Source organism: Leucopleurus acutus, assembly GCF_964270905.1.
Source record: "Leucopleurus acutus genome assembly, chromosome: 4".
In the NCBI taxonomy this organism is placed as follows: Eukaryota; Metazoa; Chordata; class Mammalia; order Artiodactyla; family Delphinidae; genus Leucopleurus; species Leucopleurus acutus.
The window spans coordinates 80,938,113-80,965,622 of NC_139146.1; the positions used below are offsets into that span (position 1 = coordinate 80,938,113).

The following is a 27,510-nucleotide window of genomic DNA, read 5'->3' on the forward strand; positions in this document are numbered from 1 at the left end:
GGATTGTGGAGATTTAATCCACTGCTCCTGAGGCTGCTGGGAGAAATATCCCTTTCTCTTCTTTGTTCGCACAGCTCCTGGGGTTCAGGTTTGAATTTGGCCCTGCCTTTGCATGTATGTCACCTGAGGGCATCTGTTCTTCGCTCAGACAGGATGGCATTAAAGGAGCAGCTGATTAGGCGGCTTTGGCTCCCTCAGGCCAGGGGGAGGGAGGGGTACGGAATGCGGGGCCAGCCTCTGGCGACAGAGGCTGGCGTGTTATTGCGACAGCCTGTGGCGTACTGTGTGTCCTCCCAGGGAAGTTGTCCCTGGATCATGGGACCCTGGATCACGGGACCCTGACAGTGGCAGGCTGCACAGGCTCCCAGAAGGAGAGGTGTGGATAGCGACCTGTGACTGCACACAGGCTTCTTGGCGGCTGCAGCAACAGCCTTAGCCTTTCATGCCCATCTCTGGGGTCCGCGCTGACAGCCGCGGCTCGCGCCTGTCTCTGGAGCTCATTTTTGCAGTGTTCTGAATCCCCTCTCCTCGCGCACCCCAAAACAATGGTCTCTTGCCTCTTAGGCAGTTCCAGACTTTTTCCTGATTCCCTCCCAGCTAGCTGTGGCGCACTAGCCCCCTTCAGGCTGTGTTCACACAGCCAACCCCAGTCCTCTCCCTGCACTGTGACCAAAGCCCAAGCCTCAGCTCCCAGCCCTGCCCGCTCCGGCGGGTAAGCAGACAAGCCTCCCGGGCTGGTGAGTGCTGGTTGGCACCTATCCTCTGTACAGGAATCTCTCCACTTTGCCCTCTGCACCCCTGTGGCTGCACACTCCTTTGTGGCTCCAGCGTTTCCCCGCCACCTGCCAACCCCTCTCTCTGCCAGTGAACGGGCTTCCTAGTGTGTGGAAACCTTTCCTCCTTCACAGCTCCCTCCCACTGGTGCAGGTCCCATCTCTATTCTTTTGTCTCTGTTTATTCTTTTTTCTTTTGCCCTACCCAGGTACGTGGGGAGTTTCTTGCCTTTTGGGAGGTCTGAGGACTTCTGCCAGCATTCAGTAGGTGTTCTGTAGGAGTTGTTCCACATGTAGATGTATTTCTGATATATTTGTGGGGAGGAAGGTGATCTCCACAACTTACTCCTCTGCCATGTTGAAGGTCTCCAAGAAATTTTTTAAATGAGACGGAATCTGCCAGACTTGGCAATTTGGGTGATATGGTGTATACAGAAAAAAGAAGGGGAAAGAAGGATACTGTGGTTTCTTGTATGAACTTTGAGTAAATGTAGTTATGAACATTACCATTCACGTGGAGAGGGAACACGAGAGAAAATGGAGGAAGAAGGGGAGAGGAAACAGAAGAACAAGCAAGAAGACAAAATAGTATCATTTCAGAAATGCTACAATTCCAATGATTAAATAAGTGTTTAAAATGGTTTTGAAGAACCTATGGGCAGGACAGGAATAAAGACACAGACATAGAGAATAGACTTGAGGACATGGGAAGGGTAAGCTGGGACGAAGTGAGAGAGTGGCATGGACATATATATACTACCAAATGTAAAATAGATAGCTAGTGGGAAGCAGCCACATAGCACAGGGAGATCAGCTGGGTGCTTTGTGACCACCTACGGGGGTAGGTTAGGGAGGGTGGGAGGGAGATGCAAGAGGGAGGAGATATGGGGATATATGTATACGTATAACTGATTCACTATGTTATAAAGCAGAAACTAACACACCATTGTAAAGCAATTATACTCCAATAAAGATGTTAAAAAAATAAATAAATGTTTGAAAAATTCATAGACCCTCCCCCTGCCATCTCTATTCTATTTTATGCACCAAATACACTGTGATGGATTTGCTGTCTCTTCTGGGGCAGCAAAGTCTAATTGATGACATGGTAAAGCAGACCATGAATGACAAACAACAGGAGGCTCAGCACAGTTCTCCCTTCAGTTTCTTAAACTTGTGCTACTTTGAATCTGACCAGAGCCAGTTCCCCCACTGTTTATTGCCAGTAAGTGAGGTTAAGACTAGTTTCTAATCTTACAGTTAGGAAAGCAGTGTATGTATGTGGAGGCCTGGTACACACTTGCATTCCTATGATGGGAATCTGAATATATTTTACCAGAAAGATAATTCTCTGCAGTGATTATTTCTATAGTATCATTAAGACATTCCTTTGTATACATTATAGATTTAATAACCTGTTAATATCTGATCAATGAACCTAACCACTTTTATCTGGAACTTGGAAAATGCCACTTTAAAAATCTAGTTAGAAAATAATTTATGAACACTAATTGGAAGTTACTAATGTGAAGTTTGAAAGTTTTGATACAATGGGTCTGTTTTAAGAGCATCAGAGTAAATCACGCTACTCGAATTCGTGTTAAGGATATTATACTCAGAATTGCTCTTTACCTTTTAGCTTGTGAGCACTTTAATTTCTGATTTTTTTTTTTGCTACATCTTTAGAAATTCATGTTATAGTTAATGTGGAAAAAATATTGTATATAGCTCTCTCCCTTCCTATACCGAATTTGAAGATTCTAAGGAGAGGGCTTTAAATGTTTTAATCCCCTAATTGTCCAAAAGGCCTGAAGCTTCTTAAAGCTAACTGAAGAGTTGAATTGTGCTGTAACTTTGTTTTCTGTAATTGAAGTTGAGCAAAACTAGAAGCAAGCCTACATTTAGCATTAGTCAAATGACTGTCTTGATATTCAAGTAGCACTCTGATATTTTGATATTGGCTTTTTTTTCCCATGTTTAAGGCTCGTTGAATTGTCAAATAAAAATGACTTCTGAAGTCTTAGGACATTTTTAGGTCCTACTGTGAACAAGCAATGTAGGCGTTTTCTTCTGAATTTTATTTCAGATATCTCTACCGCAGGACCTCTTGGCACGGGAAGCACCACCACCAGTACCACCCTTCGGACCACAACTTGGAACCCAGGCAGGAGTACCACCCCATCGGTGTCAGGAAGAAGAAACCGGAATACCAGCACCCCATCTCCAGCAGCTGAGGTACTTGATGACATTACCACACACCTTCTATCAGGATCGTCCCAAATTCCAGCTCTGGAAGAGAGCTGTGAGGCTGTGGAAGCTCGAGAAATCATGTGGTTTAAGACCCGTCAAGGACAGATGGCAAAGCAGCCGTGCCCTGCAGGAACTATAGGTAAGTCTGTCCTACAAAGCTGAGCTAAAAGTGTGTTGTTACTTTGGCTTGCTTTCCTAGTTTTGTTTTTGTTTTTTTTTTGGTCACAACATAGTTTTGTTACTTAACATTTGATTAAATTCTGGACTCAGCTAAATTACGATTTATAGCCAAGTATTTTCAGAGTTTGAGAATGCAACCTGAAGAAGTCACAGGTGAGAATTTGGTGGGAATACCTGTGAGATCAATAGTTTTCACCCATGCTGTGAGGTCAAGTTACAATTAAGCTATGGATGTTCCAGCTACTCCAAAGGGCCAGCTCACCTATGCAACAGCCCGGAGTGAATCACTGGATTGGTGGGAGCTAGTTCTCATGCTTGTCACCAATTGTCAAATGTTTATTGCAGAAAACTAGATCAAGGACTTCTGTATTAGATGATCATTGAAACTACCTAACATTTAACAAAAGAGAAGATTTGACTATCCTTTATTACCAGTCATCATAGCTGTCCTTTAATAGTTGGAGCCTCTTGACATACATAGTCAGGGATGATGCTGGCAGGAGCCAACCTCCTCTTACACAGCATCCACTAGAGAGATCAGTCCTGCATTGTTTTCTCTAGGAGGTAGTCAAGAACTAGATAGCTCTCTGCCCCCCCCCACCTTTTTCTTTTCACTGATGTGATTCATAATATCACCAAATGGTAACCATATTATTATTTACCATTTTAAGCCAGAAATAGTTTGATTTCTTATTGTTATAGATATTGATCTTCATAAAACTAATACTTGACACCCTGCATAAAATTTGCATTATTGCATAAAATGTGTAAATAAAACAAATGCATAATAGACGTCACTAGACTAGCATTGTTGGGGGCTGTGATTTTTGGGTGTTACTGATTTGGTTACTTCAATAGGTTTGTCTTAACAAAGTTTCAATGTGGAAATGTCCTTCTGAATTCCATGGTATATGAAGTGGTGGGAAGATAAGAAGATACATAAAAGTGCACATTTAATTTGTTTTCATCAAAGTGTTTAAAAATATTCTGAGATCTTCCTTCCCTTTATGAAGGGGCACAATATTTAGTTCCAGAGTTTTCTGTGGTATTGGAATCAGAAAACATTTTGAACTTATCTCTTAGCGCTGTCCCCTTAGTTCTGGACCTCAGTTCCTTTATCTCTAAAAGAGAAATAACAACAGCCCCCTTTTCTTCAGATGTTTGTTGTAGAGGTTAGTGAAATACTTCATTTGAAAGCAGTTTGCAGACTGCAAAGCACTACAGAAATATGTTGTTCTTGTTCTGTGAAAATTGAGAAAGGGATTTACAGGAAACCTTCTGAAGCCCTCCCTCCCAGGTGACTGTGCTTACTCTGCGGTCTTCTTTTTACCCTTTCTCTGTCCCCTCTGCTGTGCCCCCTGTTCAAGGCCCACACAGTCTTTTCTCACCTGAATTATTGCAATAGCTTCCTCACAACTTCCGTATCACTCCCTGAAATTCATCCTCCATGCTCCTGCCACAGTTATCTTTCTACAGCCTAAATCAGCCCATTTGTCTCCTCTCCGTAATGGTCTTCATTGATTTTCCATCACCTACAGATGACAGACAAGGGCGTTTATGATCTGGCTCTGCCAGCCGTTCCAACTCCATTAAATACAACTCCCTTACCCAGTAGACCTCAATTCAAAACACTTGATGATTCCCAAAGACAGCATATTTTTCCTTTGCCTGGAATGCCCTTACCCACCTTGTTTTCCTGAAAAACCTGCAAACTGATTCCTTTAAGACTCAACCGCTACCTTGCCTCTGAAAACTCAAGCAGTAAGCCCCATGGAGTCAGGTACCACATTCATCTAATTCATGAAGTTATTCCCTGTACCTGGTATAGTTGTCAGCAAATGCTTTAAAAACATTGAGTGTTTGTTGTATTATGTTTCTGTAATGCCAGTTGCTTGCTAGGCACTGTACATGGTGTTTTAATAGACATTACCTCAGTTTAATGATAATAGTCTTACCTTTACTCATATTTGAACATATTATGGATATAAAGTCATTATAAGAAAGATGGTTTGAACATTGAAACAGACCTATTTCTCTCATTATTTTAGGAGTATCCACTTATCTATGCCTGGCTCCTGATGGAATCTGGGATCCCCAAGGACCAGACCTTAGCAACTGTTCTTCTCCTTGGGTCAGCCATATAACACAGAAGGTAAATCGTGTCACTGACAAGGAAGGCTTTGCCAGATCTAGACCCTCTGTTGTTGATTATAACTGCTGAAAACAAAATAGTCAATAATTTTTAAATTAATGTGGAAAAAATTCTCCATTTTATTTTAATTTAAGATTTAATGACAAGCCTATTATGCTATGAGCTAATTCTAGAATTTTGTTGTTCTTAAAGGGGAAATCCATGTACTTCCTCTAAGCCAGGCAGTATTGCTTATGATAATTTTATTATTAATAAAATTTTTATGGTATTGTGAACTACAGATATAAAGGTCCAAGAGGTATTATAAATCAAGCAAGCAAAAGCTTCTAGCATGTATACATATGGATTTTCCTGTGGAAATAATAATTACAAAAAAAAAAGTCTGCCTTTGGAATCTTCATCCATTTGATAAATGTTTTGTAACCTAATCATTTATCAGTGTTAAAAGTATACACATGTGTGACAGAATCTTGCAGACTCAAATTTGCAGGGCTTATTTGGTTGCAATATGTTGAACATTTTTATTATTAATGCACTGTGGGGCTTTGAATTGATTTCATTGCAAACAGAGACCAGATGTGCATTTATGCCAAAAGGGCTATGGGATGAATCCTTATTATAGCAATTTGTGCGGATTTATGCACTCTTAAAATGGAGACTCCTTCTATGTTACATTAGCTATGCTGAGGAATTTCTGAAAGAGATTTTTCCTGAGAAGTATTACAAATGATGGCCTTACTAAAAGCCTCTCTGTGCCATTTGCTCTTTTCTCTATTTGTTTTTAACCAGGCTTATCCTCAATAATATACTGTTCAATAATCCATAAATATCTACCCAGTAGATTCTTTAGCAGATGAGCCATAACCATCTATTTACCCTAAATCATGGAAGAACAGTGGTTATATTGACTCCAGTTACCCTCTTACATGTGCATCTCCATACTTGTTGCTATTCATAATGATGCTTCTCCAATTTCAGTACTGTTCCTGCCACAGTTTTTATGTCCTTTGATTTTATTACAATGTAGCTCAGACCCCAGGGCAAGTAACTCTTCCTGGATGTGATCAGATTAAAAGATCAGTAGCGTATCTCCTTACATTAGCGACTTTTAAAAGATATTCCCTACATACTAAGCCCGGGGGTTAATATTGATTCGGTAATAATTCACCTAGAAAGTGAGTATTTTCATGATAATTCCTGAATATGGTTGGCCTATTTCATTGCAGAAATTACTGGTGACTTTAACTGATAATGATGCTTAATTCTTTTCTTTCCTCTGCAGACCTGCTAATCTTGTGACAAAAGGCACAATTCCTTGCAAAGAGCAGACAGCTCTTGCCCATTTGATTTAGGGATGGAATGTTTTTGTTTTATAGCAAGTATGTTCCGTTCTTTTGGAGCATTTCTGTGTAATCCTGTAGCACCTGTAAAATTATGTTGTATTATAATTATATTAAGATTATTCAATTTAGAGAGTTGGCATTTATAATAATACCTTAGCTTGATTACTTATAAATTTATAGAATTGTCAAAAGTATAACAGGAGGTGTTTGAGCCCTGTGAATTGGCTTATGTAACTATTGCCAGGTCAGTGCTGGAGCTGGTGTTTAGCTGGGTCTACCTTTATCAACATGTCACATTTAGCCACAACACTGGCTACACTGTGAATAGATCATGATGGCCTTTATATCCCACACCCACTTACCTAGTCTCTCTTCACTTTTCTCCAGTCTTGTACTTATACCTCCAAGTATTTATGCTATTCATTAAACATAAATGATAGTTGAACAGGTTACCACAAAACTCTAACACTTTTAACTATTCACATCGTAAGCTTCTGAGAGAGAATTTGTATGCACTGTCCACAGAGTTATTTGTCCCTATTTTCTCTCCCTCTTCCCCAAAGCATCTTCCACAGAATTCATCCCTTTGCTCATTTACTCCCTCAGGACCTGAGTCCCAAAAACAAACAGATGGAACCTTTGAAGAGGGTTTGTTTATAGTGGCATTTGTGGGAGCAGAGGTGAACTGCAAGGGCTTGAGAGGAACCCAGAGCTAGTAACAGGGATGGAGCTGTTCCCAACCCCAGGCCTCTGATGCCAGATCAGTGGAATGACGGAAAACTGGTAACAGGGTATCCTTGAGAGGAAAGATGACCTATACAGACAAGAGACACAACCTAGCCTCAGGCAACTCTTCAGAAAAGATCTAGGGGAATAAATACTCTGATGTCACCCACTCACCTCTTCCAGCCTCCTCACCTGCCCAGCCTCACCACTGGCCAAACCCAAACAAAAGCCAGAGAAGAGGGGTGCTCTTACTAACATCATGTAAGTCCACCTCCTAGGGCAGAGAGAAGGATGGAGGAGGATGGAAAGAGGCCTTCCTTGAATTAGCAAATGGAAAGTAACCAGCAGAGTTCACACTTTGCTTCCCTTCTCTCACCCCTCCTCCCTTTCCCTTGTTTCATCCTCCTTCCTCTGTTCTGACCTCCCTGCTTTTCTTTAATTTTTTTGTTAATGCCAGTGTGAAAAAGTAAAAGTGAAATAGGTATCCGGGATGATTTGTTCCTTCCCTCCTCTGCTCATTGTGGTTCAGACTTTTAACATAGAGTAACACTTGTTACCCGCAATAAAAGCATAGATGAAAAAAGAAAAGAAGGGGCGATTCTCTCATTTAAACAGTGTATTCAGTTTTCCCTCTGCAAGTTTGTGGGTGAACGTACCTTGGAACATGAGGCCCATCTCTTATGGCTTTATAGTGCCTGTGGGGAATTCCTGAGGGCTTTAAAGAAAAGACCACCCTGGACCGCAGTCACTGCATCTTTCCCATGGGAGGATCTTTCATTTTGTTATTGGTACTATTCACACACTGTATGTCAGGCACCACTGTAGACAGCAAGTATACACAAATAAGTGGATCAGGATGCTTACTTTAGTTGGAAAAAGCAAACCTTAAATTTTCATTTTCATTAAGAAATGAGTAATGTTTTTTTCCCCTACAGTCAGGCCAGGAGGGAGAAAGCAAGCAGAGAATCTTGATGGTTTCTGACTCACAAATGAATTTAGGCCCCTTACATACTGGTGAAATTATAGATTAAATTTTGAGTGATATTAAAGAATAGATTACATTTCACTAGAGAAAATCTAAGCCTTTAAAGGCAGAAGAAATTTGTTACAAACTGGCCAGAATACTTTCATAATCATGAGATTTAATAATTTGTATAGAAGGGGAAAAGCAAAAGTTGTACAAAAAGGTGCAGTGGTGGAGTGTAGGGGCAGAGAGGGAAAGAGAGATTGGTAGGTGGGTGGGTGGGTGGATGAATGGGTGGACAGAAAGGTAGGTACAAAGATGAACAGATGATTGGATACAAAGGTAGATTAAATAGATAGTGAGATTAGGTACATATGTCTTCAAATTAATGTTTTAAAAATATGTTTCTGGTCATACTGGAAGCCAACAAATTAGTTTAGAGCTCTGCCTTCTCTAACATATGTGGTTAAATATCCTGTTTTCTCACATTTCTTAATGACTGTTTGCTGAAATCATAGTCTCTGGCTTCAGCTTGACCTCTAGCTTGGACTCATGTTATCAAAAAGGAGTTTATACTTTCTATTTTGCATACCTTTAAAGAATTCATTGCACTTTATAATCCCTCCTGTCTTTTTTTCAATTGGAAATTAAAGTTGTGAAGACATTCCGTATTTATTTACATGTAAAGTAAGGTCTGCTTCCTACTTCATTACCTGGTCCAACTATTATATGAAAAAGATATGCCTGAATTGTTACTGGGAAATAGTCTTCTTATTTCTAGCAAACTGAAATATCTTTTCGTCTGTTTGCACACAAACTACTGACAGCTTTTGAGATAATGTAAGATTCTTCCTGCATTTTCTAAAGAAGGATGTGAAGATCTAGAAATGATGTTTCTGTTTTACAGTATAAAATAAGCCAGTGATTTGCTCTGGAAGACTGGTTGAATCCTGTCACCCAGATCTTAATTTCTCCATTCTTTTAGCCTCTGTAGATCTACTATGGAATGAAAGTAAATTGCTTGTTAATTTGATCAGAGGTTAGTGGAATTTCCCCATCTTCAGGCTCATTTAGCCTACATTCAGTTGTAAGCTAGAAGCATTTTATTGTTTATATACCTACTTGACTCAGATTTATAGAAAAACTAGGCAGATCTTTCAAAGAAATGGTAGCTTTGTACTTAAACAATATGAGTAACTTCATCATGAATTGTTTTGACACCTGATTAATGTTTGATATAATAAATCCTATAAAATGTCAAAGCTTGTTTCAAAGAAAACTGTTTTTCCTTGTGTCAAAATTTGAAATGCAAATAGTATCCATCTCTCTCATAATTATTATCTTTAACTGCAGGGTTTCCCTTCCCCTATTGAAGCCCTAGGTATAATCCCACCATTTCAATACAGGCATTAATTTACTAATCCTCACAAAACTCATAAGATTTCTCAGTGTGCATGTACTTACTTCTGAGAAATAACTTAAGCAGAATAAAAGAAATGTTAGAGATAGACATTGTAATGATGTCTTTAAGCTAGAATATATGAAATAACTATTTCAATCCTGCCTCTTTGCACAGAAGACTTGAGGCAGATTCAAGATATGTGTATATTTTTGTATGGAAATAAGATAATAATAACAGTGGTGAGAGAAATAAATAGGACAATCAGAAAGAAGAGTAGCTTCTGGATGCCCGTGGAAAGAATATGGTTAGTGAAGGCCTGGCCTGAGAAGGCAACCTTTGAACTGAGCTTGAACCTTGAGGTCACAGTGACTATGAGAGAGTCCAGTTGATGCCACCACTGCCATTAACAACAAGAAAATTGGAGATGACTCTTGGTGCCTCCCTTTCCTTCCCCTCACACGTCCAATCAGATAATAGGCCTCTCAGGGTACTTGTAAATCTCTCCCACATCAGGCCAGTTGTCATTTTTCTCCACTGCTACTTCCCTTAATCCACAACAGCATCTTCTACTGCTGTGGCAGTAGACCTCACAGCAGGTCTCCTTTCATTGACTCCCGAACCCTCTAAATCCATTCTACTGAGTTTGATTTCAAATATAAGACTGATTAGACCACTCCTATTTAGACTCTTCAGTACATTCACATCACTCTTTTTTTTTTTGCGGTACGCGGGCCTCTCACTGTTGTGGCCTCTCCTGTTGCAGAGCACGGGCTCCGGACGCGCAGGCTCAGCAGCCATGGCTCACAGGCCCAGCCGCTCCGCGGCATGTGGGATCTTCCCGGACCGGGCCACGAACCCGCGTCCCTGCATCGGCAGGCGGACTCTCAACCACTGCGCCACCAGGGAAGCCCCATTCACATCACTCTTAACACAATTTTCCAAAATCGTCGTCATGACTTCCAAAGTGAGACTACTCAATCTGCTCCTTGCTTACCTCTCCAGCTGCCTAAACCCCAGTCACAAGTGCCCTTTGTGCGGCACCCTTAAGACTCCCTGCCCGCCCCGCCCCCCCAACCCCCCCCCCCCCCCCCCCCCCGCCCCCTCTCCTAAAAGCTGCTCTCTCTGCCCGGAAACTCCAGCTCTCATCCCAGCCTAATTCCCTCTTTTCTATTTCATCTCAGATTACACATTCTTTCTCAGAGAAGTATTTCCTAAATTATTCCCTAACTTCATATACCAGGTTAAAATGCCTTTAAACTACTCTACCGCACTGGGATTCTGTATTGCCCTCAAAAAAAACTGAAATCAAATTCTTGTGCAGTTAATTTATTAATAGCCCTTCGCTTTCTAGTACGTAAGGTCCTGTTATTGGGAACCATTTTATCCCCAGACTTTAGCATAATACTATTAGAAATTCAAATTTTGGTTAAATAACAAATGAACATTTAGACTGAAGGAACAATTGTTGAAATTATAAGTAGAGGTAGAGATATTCTATTTTTTAAAAACTAGACATATATATTTAATACGTACAGACACACAATTTGTGCTATGTAGGTACCAAATTGAATTCTGAAGATAGAAAAATGTGCTTTTTCTTTCTGTTCTGCCTTTAGTGCCCTGTCTTCCCAAACCATGATTATTTAGACTTCGCTTTTTATATAGCATCCTCTTGGCTGTCTCTCCCCGCCAGTCCCCACCAGAATTTTATCTTACCAAGTCACCCTCAACTTATCTTTTAACTTTCAACTTATTGTTACTTTCTGTTGCTTTCCCACCTAATTTCCAGGTGTTTATTACCCCTGTACTATAGTCCAATAACACCTCATATACATTCTGTTATTATGATTGCATTGTTGAATTAGTATTATCTGCCTTTATGCGCCCTCCCCCGCAATACCAACTAGTAGAACGTGAGATTCCTGAGCGCAAGAGCCACATATAACATTTGTCTTTATTTCCTTAAGAAATAACCAGTGTCCAAATGATTGTCGAATGAATGAAAGAATTTTACTATGATTTCTTCAATTTTAAGAGGAAGAGAGGACCATAATGAATAACTGGTTATATTAGTTTTTATTTTACTTTAAAAACATGCTTATCCCATTTTTATTATAAACATTTTTATAACTTATTTGTACTTTAGTTTTTTTCTTACAACTTCCTTGTTGGTGAACATTGAGTTCCAGAGTTCTTTTGTGGGGTTAGTTAGATTTATTCTTCATAAATAAACACTTGAGTGCTAAAATGTAGTTACTATTTTTAAGATAATCCACTAGAGATTTTCATATTTGACTCATGGTTTTACAACACTACACTATCTGCTTTGACACATATATCGGCAGCATCGTTATCTTTTATGTTGAGAGCAGTAATATTTTGACTTATTAGTCATTTACATTTTCAACTTTTTCATTACTGTTCATAAAGAAAAAGTTTAAATTTTTATATTAGGGAGTTACATAGGCCTCCTTTTTCATCTTATCATGTCCTACCCCAATGTTATAATAATTAATAATTGAAGACTGTGTTTGTACAACTACACAGAAGAAGAAAAGAAATTGAATTACAATGTGAAAATACCTATTTTTTTCTGTTTGATAAGTAATTTTTTTTTATAATGTTCTCTGATAGCTGTAATGAAAGTCAGTACTTGCATCTTTAGTTTTGAAGATAATGTATGAAAGAAAGCCTATTATCTAGTAGATCTCAGCCTTTTTCCAACAGCGCCCATTTAAATGAATCAAAAGACTCCAGAGGTCCATGTGCCTTGACATTTTCTCATAGAAAAAATATTATAATGGTATCGGTAATGGTGGTAATAAAGGCATAGAAGAAAACAATACAGTAATAATGATAATAAAACAATTATACAAGTGCATAATGCTTAACAAAGTAAAACAATAGTAATTCCACAAGTAGATTCATTTTTATAAGAATAGCGTAGGTGGGAAACTACAACAAATGCAAGACTCCATGGATGGTGGATGTGGCATCTGTCACCCCATTGATCTCCAGGGTTGATTCGGCTGATCTGGCTGGCTAGGCAGGTGTCCCCTTCCTCCCTCACCACTCCACGTGCATCCCTTCCAAAGCTGCTCGCTTGGTTGAAGAGGATGACCTTTCCCAATAGAGGAGGACCATTCTTCAGTCAAGGGTATATGAGTAGGTATGCTCCCCTGCTAGAACCTCCAGTCAAGCTCTCAAGGTCCATTTGTAGGAGAACATAGGATAGTCAAGCTTCCAAGACTCTAGACATATCCAAATGAAGTGCTGTATTTGGCAGTCTGCCTTTCTATAAAAAAAAAAAAAAAGACTCTATGAGTGGTGCATTGATTAAAAGAATACCCCTTTGGAAAATTATAGGAATTCCAGCTAGCTGGATACTCACGTGCACAGGAGTTTTGCAACATTGCCAAGCAGTTGTATCAGGTGTTCAGACTTACTGATGGAATATTGAATTTGAATACTTCATGAGTACTAGCATTTCACCAATTTAATTAACGAATACCGAATTTTATAAATCATTAATTGATTTACTAGATTACCAGTAAGTAGCCCTAAATTATATGTAATGATTAAATGTATGGATTATAATCACATTTACGTCACTTTGTGACCACTTAAAAGTACTTTCATGATCCATCAGTGGGTCTACGTTGACTTTGTTACACACTTATCCTTGAACCTTACAATCTATTCCATTTGGTCTTACAAGTATCTCAGGTTTTCAGGTCCTGACCATAATTTACAAATTCAAAAATTTAGTGCAAGTGTTTTTTTTATTTTAAGCATTTCTAAAAAGTACCAATTAACTATATAATAATACTTTAACATATTCTTCTTGTAATACATTAATATTCTTCTTGTAAAATTTAAACATTGCAGAAAAGGATTTGTTTTTTGATTTCCATCTTTCAGATTTTGTTCTATGTGTTTAAACATATACACATATATATATAAATGTAAAATATTTACATATAATATTTATTTTTCATAGGTAACATGTTTATATGCTACTCAAGTTGTGTTATTTCACAAATAACATGCCTATATATATTAGCATATAAATAATTTTTATACTTGCATTTATTTTAACTCAATATTACATGTTGAAGATTAACGTTAACAATATTGTTCTCCTTCATACTTTTAAACTGTTGATTAATATTCCATAGTATTTATATACATAAGCAGTTTTCCACAGTCATAGCCCATTTTGTTTTCTATTATAAGCAAGCTAGAATGAACATCTTTGAACATATCTCTTTCATAACAGTGGGATTATTTTTTATGGTTGATAGTGATAAGAGAAATCTCTGTCTTATACAGTCTTCACATTTCAGAGTTTAATAGACACTAGTAATTTACTCTACATAGGAAGTATGCAAATATACACGTTCAGTAGTAGTTTATGATGGTCATATACATTTTTACAAATCTTTGCCAACACTTTGTTATTAAACTATTTTTATGTTTTTGAATTAGGATTTTTCTATATACTTGAGAATGTGATTGTTAACAATTTAGTTATTCCAATTTCTCCAATTTATTCATGTTTCTTTAACACTCAATACTGCTACAAACATTTATTAAGCATCCCTGAATAGATAGTGATAACCTATTTGACTAAGAGTTTTTGTTGTGCCCCTTATAGCTTTCTGGATATCCATTAGGAAGATAGCCTTACAAAGAGAGGACCTTTCTGTTCAGGATCCTAAGTTCTGTATTAGACTGTGTTAAAAATAGAAAAAGAGAAGAAAAGAAAATTTTCTAAATAATGACACTATTATATATTTAAGTAGTAATAGAGCAGGCTAAAGTCAGGAAAGATCCATGCCAAACCATTAACAATCTCTGGGAAGTGGGAATATATAGAGGCAAAAGAAGAGACATTCATGATTTTTGCATTGCATACTTATATCTGTATTGTGTAAATGTTTTATAATCTTATTTTAGTCTATTAGTTTAAAAATGATAAAGGACATGATAAATTGGGAAATTACACTTACTTTTTTTTTTAAGTTCCCCAGGCCTTCCTTATAAGCGAATATATATTCCTGTCTTATTACCCAGAGCTATCAAATTTGCTCAAGTAATCATAGGGTATTAGTCTATCTCTTTTAACATCTTTGGATTGTTGACAATTTGAAAAATTCTTGTAGAATATACTTGAAAAAGCAGCACGTACTTTCAGAAAAGGAAAGTGCTAGAAACTAAGCAATAGTTTGCTACCTAATACATTGGGAACAAAATCTCTTACTTAGTAAGAAGATGAACAGCACTTTGAAAAGCAGGGATTTTATTTGGAATTAAATTTTCACAGAGTTTAGCAGCCAGTGAGTATTCGTTGCGAACTAAGTGCTAAACTAGGCATAATGGAAAATTTGTACTGGCCTCTGTCAGCATCCAATTTAGAAACGCATAGAGAAAAGTCATAGGGCAAACCTTAGACTTAACCACCCAGATGGGTAAACTAAGAACAATTTCTAGAAGTTAGGTTCCTTAAGAGGAGCTTCCTAAAGGCATGAATTTCAAGTTAGGTATTGAAGAAAATAATGGATTAGCAGGAAAACTTAAGGAATGTATACCAAGTAAAGATGGGGTTTAATAACGTTCTTGCCTCAATGATTAAAACATATGCAAAAACAATTGTCCAAAGAAACCAATAAAATTACTTATTTAAGATCTCTTTCCTTTTTGTTCTGTTTTCAAAATTGTAGTTGAAATCTGGAGAGACAGCTGCCAACATTGCTAGAGAACTGGCTGAACAGACAAGAAATCATTTGAATGCTGGAGATATCACTTATTCAGTCCGGGCCATGGATCAGCTGGTAGGCCTCCTAGATGTACAGCTCCGGAACTTGACCCCAGGTGGAAAAGATAGTGCTGCACGAAGTTTGAACAAGGTAAGGACCTTTGTTACATGTATCTTTAAAGTTGTAAAATCAGTGAGACTTCCCTGATTAATTTCTTTCTTTCCATAAAATCAGATCATTCTAAAGAGAATTGCTAGCTATATTCAGTTCACTTCATTACTGCAGTATAATAATGACCTTATTTGACTTTCAATCTAAGGAACAATAAATGAGATCTCTCTATATGTATTTTGAATTTACAATTCTATTTTCCATAGTACTCTTTTGTATGCTAAATTCGGACAGGGTTACTATAGATAAATGCCATTTCTTTGGGGTTTTTTTTTCCCTTTCAAACCTTTATATTAATATAATTAACAGTAAAACAAATGTCTAATCAACAAGCAGAAATTTAGAAAATAACAATGAAAAAGGATATTAGTAATACATTATAGATTTTTTTAAAATAATTTAACCTAATTAATATTACATTAAAAAACTCATAGGGCAAGTATTTGTTTTAATTTTTATTTCCTTTTGATTTTTAAATTACTGATTTTGTATCATTACCATTATAACTTAAAAGGTTTAAATGTGTTTCAGCAACTTTGAATTGTAACTAATAAAAATAATTTATTTTTTAAATTTTAAGGAATTTTATGTATTTTAATTTATATTTATAAATCTACTATATATTTATATACATTATATACTCATATATAAGCATTTTATATATAATCTATACACATATAAGCATGTTATTTACATAAGTATGTAAAATATATTTAATATATTTATAAAGAATATCATTTATTTATGTAACAAAATATCACATGGTGAAAAGATACTAGAATGCTGCCATCAGATAACATGTATTCCCTGAATGGCATTTTTGTAGTAAAGATAATCGGTTATTGAAACTTGATTTTAAGGTCTCAAATATCAGTGATAATCTATTACTTAAAAAAGCAAGAATTTGGCAGTGACCCTCTAATGTCCTGTATGAAATTCACTAAATGAACATTCCCCTTTAGAATGAAAAAATAACTTTGCAGACTGGTCTTTATTATGTTTATTTCTTTTCTGTCTTATTAGACTAGGAGTCTCACTCATGAGATGGAAGAAACTTTTTAAAATAATAATGGTTCGACATTAAAAAGCTAGATATTTTATCTGTCAGTTTTTCCTGCAATTTCATCCTCAGAAAATAGATTCAGTTTTATCAATTAGATATAAATTATTACTAAAGTTTTTTTCATGCTGAGCAAAAAGGAGTTATTTTTGTCATTCATATTCCTGATAGAATCTCAACCAAGCCGCTGGCAGAATACAATCCACAGCTGCCTATGTAGTCTGGGCATGCTGTGATTTTAATGTGTTGTTACCCAGGCTGACTGGAGGCTATTAATGAATATTGCTGCCAGCTATTGTTATCATAATGTACTGGATATAGTAATTTCTATTAATGTTACGTATCCATACCATTACTTGTTATAGCAATACTTTGTATCTTTATTTAAAAATGGTGTCGATGTCTGACAATATCGGGTAAACCTGGCAATTAATGTCACATTCTAACTAGCTACAGCTAATAAGCTTGCCTAGTCTGAATATCAAATAACTGCATAATGGACAAATTTTCATTTGTGAAGCTTTTTAATGCTCTCTTTTGTTTCTTATTTGGCTCTTTTCAGCTGTTTATATAACGTGGTTTGTTATATGTTAATTTGCATGATGGGGTAAGAAGATGGGAGGGCAGAGGTTATTCACATGCTTCCTGGCTTGCTCTCATTTCCTGTGGTTCCCACTGTTCCCTGAAGCAGTTTTAACCCATCAGATTTGCAAAGTCAACTTGGTACAAATCAATTGTGCTCCACATTGAAATTCTGGAGGGTTTAGAGACCTGCTAAACCAAAATGAGAGTCAGTGATCCAAATGACAGTGGTGACAATTTACTTGCACTCATTCCTCACTTAATTCTTTAGAGGAGTAACTGCTCTATGCTCATTGAAGAATGCATGAATTAAAGTGGGAGAGTATTAGCCACACAAAAGGCATCAGAGTAACTGCTTCTTAAAACTGAGTAATTTTCTCCTTGAACAATCGAGGCTCCTGAAGGAAAATAATAGGGAAAAGGAGGAAAACTACAATCTAATTTATAAAATTTGTAGTCATTTATTTAAACAGAGCAAATATATGTATTAATTATTCATTTTATCACCAGGAAAAAATGTTTGGGACTGAGTATGAGTTGCTGTTAACCTTTGCCCAGAAAAACATCATTCTGTATGCAAACAAAGAAACACACAGAAACAGGCTTCTTATCCCACAGAAGTTTCTAAAATGTATCAAATTTTTCGTCAAAACCATCAAAAGGAATTCTTCAAGAAATAAAAACAAGATAAATCACAATATCGATTGCATTCTTTTAATCAGAAGTTACTTATCTCTTGGTATTTGTCCCTTAGAATCAAATAGTCAAATGAATGGGCATTTCTATTTTCTCAATAAATAGAACTTTTTGTATGTATGAACAAATGGTTTGTGGGACACATAAACCACCTAAAAATCTGTAAACCACAGACAATTTACTATCTTTAAAAAATGGGTTCCAAATTTTTGACATAATTTACTTAACTTCATAGATCTTCATTTGTGGCCCATGGATTAATAACTAACGTCATGTCAAATGAATCATGTCAAATGAATGAAGTATACTGATTCTTACTAATTTCTACTAAATTTAGTCTAAGATTTCTTTCCATCATTAACAGTTTTATACCATCCAGTTATCACTTGGGTTCTGAAAAGCTGTTAGTTACTATTTTTCAAACTGTTGCTGACATTTTGCTGCTGCTTAGCTTTCATTCTCTTCTTGAAAGTAGTGCACAACAAAATAAGGTGTTTGTGTAGATGTGTTCTTTTATTTTTCTTGTTTTCTTCTGTCACTAACTTGTTTTTTCTATTCTGTGTTTAATCTGCTGTCTTAATGGATTCAGCTTCAGAAAAGAGAGCGCTCTTGCAGAGCCTATGTCCAGGTACTTTCTGCGTTTTTATAAATGTGTTAAGTTGTTGAATTGTCTCTGTTGGTGATAGCATGTATGGGCATCCGATAGAAAGATGATAATGTATCCTGTTGAGCTAGAAGAATTTCAGGGAGGGCATGGAGGGTGGGAATGGAAAGTTATACGAAAGCGTATGTGCTAAAAAGAAATTTGACAGTGCCAGTGCTCTATCATATAAGAGGAGCACAGACTAGCATAGAGGTGCAACTTTGGGTGTGAGAATTTTGATCATCACTGAAAGGTGAGTTGGGTGTAATATATAATAAATCTCTAATTTCTTCAGAGAGGTGGGTATGAAAACATTTCATTCCTATGTTGGTCTAGCTAATATTTGAGTAGCAAGTCATCCAGAAATGACACTCAATCAAATAAGACAACAATTCCAGGATACTTGGAATATCATGCTTCTGTGCCAAATTAATCAAGACAAGCTGTGATGATCTTACTCTTCCACTTATTATAAACACATGAATCTGAATGTAAGTGTAATTCTTCCTCCAGTTAACATGTTGTAATTTGTTTCTAAGCAAGATAAAAAACATTTCTACTGTTTATGAGTTCTTTGTGAAAAAGAATCCCAGAAGCAAGCTTCATAGTTATTTTTAGAATAAGGGAAAGAAGGGAGGGGAGAAGAGGAGAGGAGAGGAGAGGAGAGAAGGGAAGGGGAGGGGAGGGGAGGGGAGGAGAGGGGAGGGGAGGAGAGGAGAGGGGAGGGGAGGAGAGGAGAGGGGAGGGGAGGAGAGGAGAGGGGAGGGGAGAGAGGAGGTAGGAACAAAGGCAGGCAAGGTCAAATGACAAATTCAAATGACAAAGCTATTTAGTAATGACTTTGATGTGCTATATTCAAGGGAAACCAATCCATGGGTTGAGGCAGTAAGTGCCTCACCATCAGTGGTGCACTCTCCCTGAGGGATGTTGGACAAGAGTGAGTTTTATAGAGACAACTCTAAACAGGGCGTGATTGGCAAGGAGGTTGGGGATTTCCTTATAAGGCTAGCAGGTCCTGTTTTCTAGGGTAAGGTGAGCTAGCTAACTCTGAGTTGGAGGATTGTGATCAGTGTATGTGAGGTTTCCTTGACAGTCATTTCCCATAAGTACAGATTTAGATTTGTGATGTGGACCAGGCCACTGGGGTGGCCCCCATTTTGTGGGTCCCAAAATACAAAGTAACTTTATCAGAAGGAAGAAAAAATATGAAACTGTGTGACTGTCAACTTTATTCCCTATGTGTATATATCATAGCATTTTTAAGGGGAAGGCCAACTACATTTATGAAGAGAGATACCTTCAAGACCCAAATCACTGGTTCTCAGATTAGTAGTCCAGAAAATACACAGTATCAGTTTATTCACAATGAGGGCATTTTGTGAGACAGTCATTTAAAAGGAAAAAAATAATAATTTGAACATTGAACAGAGATTAGGAAGAAAAGGTTTTAATCTGCATTTAACTTTATAAATTAATGTATCTTTGTATTTAAGAAGCTGTTCAGGTTTATTTTTCTAAGGTTTTGGGAAAGAAATTGCTTGGGGGGGGTTTATGTATATATATTGCTTAGTGTGTGCCATAGACAGAGAAATGAAGTACTCTTCAGCATTGAAAGCTGAGGATCTTTTTTTTTTTTTTTTTTTGCGGTATGCGGGCCTCTCACTGCCGTGGCCTCTCCCGTTGCGGAGCACAGGCTCCGGATGCGCAGGCTCAGCGGCCATGGCTCAGGGGACCAGCCACTCCGCGGCATGTGGGATCTTCCCGGACCGGGGCACGAACCCGTGTTCCCTGCATCGGCAGGCGGACTCTCAACCACTGCGCCACCAGGGACGCCCCTGAGGATCATTTTTGAGCAATATTAAGATTGTTTTTTATTGTAATCTATGCTATCCCTTTAATGGGGCCTTGGAGATAATTAGCCTTTCAGTATTTAAATCTATGAAATGCATGGTCATTCAAACATGAATCTCTGATGGAAAATTAATAGCACAGTTTATTCAGTAGCTGATTTCCTGGTGTTGTAATTGACTGGCTATGAATAAATGTTTCAGCTATGGACTAAACATCTGATAAGACCAAATACAAACAGAATATTGGTGAAGCAGAAATGCTGTGCTCACTATAACACAGCATTATTTCTATTCCTTTTATTGTAGGTCATTATTCTATGAAATTCTAGAGTGAATAATACCTTAAACTTTAGTCTATTTGAATTTTAAAGGCTTATGTTCCCTGTTATTTCTATGTTCAGAGCACATTCTGAGCTACCTATGAAATAGGTATGAAATACATTTGAAATGTTTTATGCATTAAATTTGAAAAAAGATAATTATTTAGTTATCACAAGATTCTTAAAAAAAAAAAATTTCCTTTCCATGGGCACAAGCAGTGCTTCTCCTAGGTTTGATTTTGACCATCTAAACACATTTAGCTTTTAATTTTTAGGAAATACAGTGTCTATTTTAGGAATTATCTAGATCTACTTTTTATTTCTTGCTTCCCACTTTTTATTCCACAAAAAAAAAAAAGTGAAATCTGGACTGTCAGTCGTCAGCTATGATAACTCATCTATAGGTGAACAATTAAAAGATAGTTGCTCTGATTTTTTAAATAATATGTGAATCTCCTAAAACCCATTATTCTTTTGTCTCAAGGATTTTAACAAAAACAAAAAATTGGGTCAAATATACTTTATTTTTCTTTATTTAGTTGTAATTGTAGATTACATTAAAATCCTTGTTGACTATCAAAAGATAGATATTGACATGTCATAGTAAAAATAGCATTACCATATTGCGGGCATAATACATACCTTCATTTAGGAGAGGGTTTTAAGTTTTATGCCAGAGATAACAAATAAGGTTTGTGTTACCTATGCATATTAAGTAGCTACCATGATATAATATTACCAGGAGGGACCTTAGAGATGAAGATGGGTGAGTTGAGATCTGGAGAGATGAAATGACTGGACCAAGGTCACACAGCTAGCACCAGTGGCACTAGTGCTGCTGTCCTGATGTGCATCCAGTGCTTCTTCAACACCATGATTAAGAATAGGGCTTCCCTGGTGGCGCAGTGGTTGAGAGTCCGCCTGCCGATGCAGGGGACACGGGTTCGTGCCCCAGTCCAGGAAGATCCCACATGCTGCGCAGAGCGGCTAGGCCCGTGAGCCATGGCTGCTGGGCCTGCGCGTCCGGAGCCTGTGCTCCTCAACAGGAGAGGCCACAACGGTGAGAGGCCCGCGTACCGCAAGAGAAAAAAAGAAATAACAGTGATTTATTATGAAGAATAAATATGTTCATTAGGCACTGTGGCCATAATTGTGCAAAGCATTCTGCATAAATTCTTACTTAATATTCAAAACAACCCTATGATATAAGTTATTGCTATTCTTAACTTAGAGAAAATGTGGCACAGGAAGCATTAAATGGCTTTCACAAAATTACACAGTAATAATTGAAGGGTTCCTGAATTCAAAGTTAGGTCTTCCTGATTCAGAAACTCATGCTCTCATTCGCCAAAATAATGTGATTGCAAAACTGACATTATTTGGTGTTAGAAGTCAAGATATATTATTTGGTTTATATTTATTGATTTATGGTACTGTATTTCAGGAATGGTATAAAGTATAACAATTTTTTCTAAATTTCTCCTTTTTTTGAGATTGAGCTCAAATGGCTGTGTGGTGATTATTTTGTACTCCTATAGCCAGGTCAAATACAAACATAATTTACTTTGAGGTCATTTGGTTTTCAGAGGAGACTGTGATTTAAAAATTATCATATTGAGAGAAGAAAAAAGCAAGTAGAAAATATTCTAACTCTATGTTAAAGGAGGAACAGTCAAACTGTTTTCCAAAGTGACCACACCATTTTACATTTCCACCAGCAGTACGTGAGGGTTCCAATTCTTCCACATCTACGGCAGCACTGTTATTTTCTCTTTTTGATTATAACCATCCGAGTACATGTGAATTGCATAAGTTCTTAACTCTAGGGGTGGAATGGGGGCAGGGGAAGTTTTAGGAGGGTAATCCATGAACGAATAAAAAAATTATATGGCTCCAAAGAGAGGTCTGTGCTTTCATGAGAATCTGAGAGTAGAATGTGACTTCAAATAGCTTAAGAACAACTGCCTTCATGTTCTATAAATGTAACCAGAACTTATATTTATATTTTTTTCTCATTTTTCAATCCTAAGTTCCCATCTTTTAAATAGTAATGTTTGTTAACATTGTTCTTCTCTTTAGCAGGAACTATTAAAAATTACTAGCGTTCATTTTTTACTGCTTTAAAAGCAGGACATTTTCCTAGCTAAGAAATATGTTTTGATATTTATCAGCAGTTTCTTTTGTCCTCCAAATCTCAGAGGTGGCATGGACTCCCTAGAGTCTGCAGTTGATCTTGCTTAATGGGAAATATAAGTACGTACAGTATTTGATGTGAATCTCTTGAGTCATTCTTTGGAACCTACTATTATTTGCATAGTTGGGCTGAGAACTGATCAGAAAAAATTGGTAAATAGATGCAAATTTTTTTTAAAAGACACATATACATGCATACCTGGTTTCCTCCCTCTTCCCATCCTTCCTCATCCTTCCTTAAATTTTTCTTTCCTTTTTTTTCAAAGGTAGATAGTCTATGTGTTCTTTAAATCTTACCAAGTATTTGTAATAAGGTCTCTTTTTATTTCAGTTTGGAATTATAGTTTGCTTTTTTTGTTTATTTTATGTATTTATTTTGTTTGTTTCACCTTCATTATCCACTAGAAATCTGTATCCTAGGTACCATCAGTGTGAAAGCAATCTCTATATTCAAAACTATGTAAAAAACATCACATAGTAGTGAACGACAAAAACATTCAAGAATTACTAGTTCAGCACATGTGCCCAGTAATTTTATCAGTACTGGGAATATAGCAGTGCCCATAACAGGCCAAAATCCCTGCTCTCTCTCCTAGGGTGAAACGTCCAGTAGCAGAATATAAACAGTATGCTAAGTATGTGAAATATATGGTATGTGAGATGATGATAAATGTTACAGAGAAAAATAGAGCAAGAAACGCATCACTGAGGTGACATTTCAGAAAAACTCTGAAGGAGTGAACTGTGAAGATATGCAGGAAAAAGCATTCCAGCAGAGAAAACAAAGTTTCTGAGGTGGAAATATGCCCGTGTTGTCCAGGAAGCGAATGCAACTGGAGGAGAGTGAAAGAGAAGAGGGTAACAGGACATTAATCTGTGGGGCAACGAGGGCCCAGATCTGATAGACCATCGTAAGGACTTCAACTTTTACTCATAGACACACAGGAAACCACTGCAGGTTTATGAGCAGAAGGATGACATGATGTGATGTGTTTTAAAAGTGGAGAATAGGGCTTCCCTGGTGGCGCAGTGGGTGAGAGTCCACCTGCCGATGCAGGGGACACGGGTTCGTGCCCCGGTCCGGGAAGATCCCACATGCCATGGAGTGGCTAGGCCCATGAGCCATGGCCGCTGAGCCTGAGTGTCCGGAGCCTGTGCTCCACAACGGGAGAGGCCACAATAGTGAGAGGACCGCATATCGCAAAAAAAAAAAAAAAAAAAAAAAAACTGGAGAATAGATTCTAGCAGGAAAAGTAAGGGCTGAAACAGGGTGACCATTTGGGCAATAACAACATTCACTTGGAACAGGATATGAGTGTGGGATGCTGAGATAATTCTTCAGCTTTGGGAATTTTTTTAAGTGGAACAAACAGGATTCGCTAAGGGGTTGTATGTGAAGTGTCAGAGATAGAGAGGAGTTGGGGTGACACAAAGTGTTTTGACTGAGCAACTGGAAGGATGCGGTCACCATTTATTGAGATAGTCAATCTGTGACCAATTTGGGAGGAGCACGAAAAGAACTTCACTCAGGGGCATGTTAAGTTGGAGATTCTTATTAGGTATGCAATATTGATGGTAAATATACAGTTAGATATACGAGCTTGAAATTTACCTGAGAGGTCAAGCTAGACATAATCATTTAGTAATGTTTCACTTAGAGTGGCATTTTCAGCCAATGTACTAGATGAATTCATCAAGGAAATGAGTGTAGAAAGAGAAGAGAATCTAGAGCTGAGCCCCAGGACACTGAATATGATGAGGTCAGGGAGAGGAAGAGGAACCAGCCGTAGAGACTAATGACCAGCCTTAAAGAAGGAGTAGGACCTGGAGAGTATGGCATCGGGGAGTCAACTCAAGTTCTTGTTTCATGGAGAAGGAAATGATGTCAAGTGCTGCTGAATCTGCTCAGAAACGCTGATACAGGGGTTTCCCTGGTGGCACAGTGGTTGAGAGTCCGCCTGCCGATGCAGGGGACGCGGGTTCGTGCCTCGGTCCGGGAGGATCCCACATGCTGCGGAGCGGCTGGGCCCGTGCGCCATGGCCGCTGAGCCTGTGCGTCCGGAGCCTGTGCTCTGCAAAGGGAAAGGCCTGCGTACCGCAAAAAAAAAAAGAAAGAAAATGCTGATACAGCTTTTCAATGATAAAAGTAACGTCAACTTTTGATGAATTTTAAAATTCCAAAGCCCAGATATCTATATTATTATATGTACTGCATAAACATTTTTACCTATTGCTTTCATTTTTTTGTCTGTAATGCAGACTTTCTGTGAACCAAAGTTGCTACTTGCACCTTTGACAAAGTGCAGATTGAATTATGCCAGTTTTACTTGTGTGCCTTTGGTGCATGAGACAAGAAAGATTCTAACCTCCATTTATACCGCTAGGAAGAAATTAATGAGTATTTTCAAGTTTCTTGTTTGGTCACTTAATTGGCTGTGTGACAAAGAGCTCCATGGTGCATGTCAAACGACTTTCTGAGTCCTCTAATGATTTGTGCTTTGCTTGACTTGTGATACTATTCTGTGTGGCCTGTCAGGCTGGATATCCTTGTTAAAGTGGCTAGAATAAATTGGCTAGTGGTGTGCATACAATGTAGTATATTAACTGCAGCAACGGGGAGTACTTTTAGCAGCTCTTTCAGGAGATTTCGATGTTTGCCCATAAGCATCAAAGCCAACCCAAACTTTCATTTAATATAATTAAAAGGACATCTGAAAGTAGTTTGAATCACACCAGGTTCTTCAGGTTTGGTAACCCTTTGTTAAAACCTTGTGAACTTAATATATTTCACAGCTTGATAAATCTGCACTTGATTTGAGTCAGTAAGAGAAAAAATATAAATCTGCACCCTGCATGTTTCTGGTGCCCTGAACCTATTTCTAAAAGACTTTGAGATCAAAGAAAGTAACTTCCATCTACAAAGCAGAGTAGTTTTCTTTAGATAAAGAAGATATAAGAATTCTTTTCTATAAGTTGCAGTCACTAAATACTGTTGTAAAGCAATTGTTGAATCAAAAGATAGTAAAACCATATGTAATGTAAGCAGTGTAAATTATTCAGGTTATTCTTTAAGAGCATAGGTAGGTCAGTTCATAAATCTAATAATTTGAAAACCGCCAAAGGACAATGACAGATGTTGATGAGGGAGTTCCTGCTTTGACGTGCAAAGAACATCATTTTGGGAATCTCTCAAAATTCCCATGGCTAATGTGTCAGGTCAGGCAGAGATGGCCACTTTACAAAGTCATTTCTGACTCTTCCAGTTTGCACATTTCCTATAAGTAAACAAAATGTTCCAGCTGCTGTTTGTATATACGTGGCTTGTAAATGCTTCAGGAAGTAATTCTAATAAGGGTGGGGAAAAAAAAAGCCCTTTTGTTTTTAAATAAAATGTTTTCACTTAAAACAAAAGTATTTTCTCACTTTTCACCAAATTTTATTTTCTTCTGTCTTATAACTTCTTGATCAAAGCCTAGATAACTACTTAATTGTAAAATTGTTTATTTAAAGTCCATTCTAACGCATCTTGGCTTTCCGAGCATGAGTTTACTTTCAGAAAAGTTTTAAATACCTAGAATATAAATAGATATACTTTCTACGCAAACACAAGAGAATGGACATCAATTTACTTTGCTATTTCTTTTTTTTTTTTTTTTTTTTTGGTGGTACGCCGGCCTCTCACTGTTGTGGCCTCTCCCGTTGCGGAGCACAGGCTCCGGACGCGCAGGCTCAGCGGCCATGGCTCATGGGCCCAGCCGCTCCGCGGCATGTGGGATCCTCCCGGACCGGGGCACGAACCCGTGTCTCCTGCATCGGCAGGCGGACTCTCAACCACTGTGCCACCAGGGAAGCCCTACTTTGCTATTTCTTTAACAGCATTATAATCATGAACCTATCCAGAAGGAAAAAAATACATTTAAAATAGAATTACAGATTTAAGGTCCTACTTTCTGGTACAGATCAGGAAAGCAATGGAAGTTTTAAGGTGTCATTTGCAGTAGAGTAGTTCCTTGATGGCTTGGAACCAAACAAATGATTTTTTAATACTGCTCCCAACAGAATTATAATTCTGATATTTTCCCTTATCAGCCAGTAGTAACAGAAACTTAACTATGACAACTTAAACTAGGGTTTTATTTTCATTAAGTAAAAAGGAAATGCAGCCGAAACGGTTCAGGATTAGCGTGAAAACTCCGTATCAGAGACCAAGGCTTCATCTGCTTTTCTGCTCTATTGTCTTTAGCACATGGGTTTCCATCCTCAAAATGACAAGATGGTTACTTAGCATCCGTGCTAATTTTTACATAGAAAGAAGCATAAGGACAGGTAACTAAAATATTCATCTCTGTTAGAACTTTCCAAATGTCTCATCTAACTATATTTGACCATCTCCCCTACTTCTGACCATATCCCTTGGGCTACTCAGGGATAGCCCAAGGGATTTAG

The 27,510-nt window shown here is 37.7% G+C and overlaps 1 protein-coding gene across 10 annotated transcripts in view; it reads left to right on the plus strand.

Annotated features, from left to right (window-relative positions):
• Positions 1 to 27,510, plus strand: part of ADGRL3 (adhesion G protein-coupled receptor L3) — an 860,202-nt gene that overhangs the window by 687,545 nt on the left and 145,147 nt on the right. For 6 of the 10 annotated variants that reach the window (XM_082838915.1, XM_082838914.1, XM_082838913.1 and 3 more), the window contains 4 exons: positions 2,860 to 3,162; positions 5,252 to 5,355; positions 15,514 to 15,699; positions 18,648 to 18,686. In XM_082838915.1, the coding sequence (XP_082695041.1) occupies positions 2,860 to 3,162; positions 5,252 to 5,355; positions 15,514 to 15,699; positions 18,648 to 18,686 (632 nt within the window). The remainder of the gene's footprint in view (positions 1 to 2,859; positions 3,163 to 5,251; positions 5,356 to 15,513; positions 15,700 to 18,647; positions 18,687 to 27,510) is intronic. The other 4 variants (XM_082838919.1, XM_082838922.1, XM_082838918.1 and 1 more) reach the window with 3 other exon arrangements.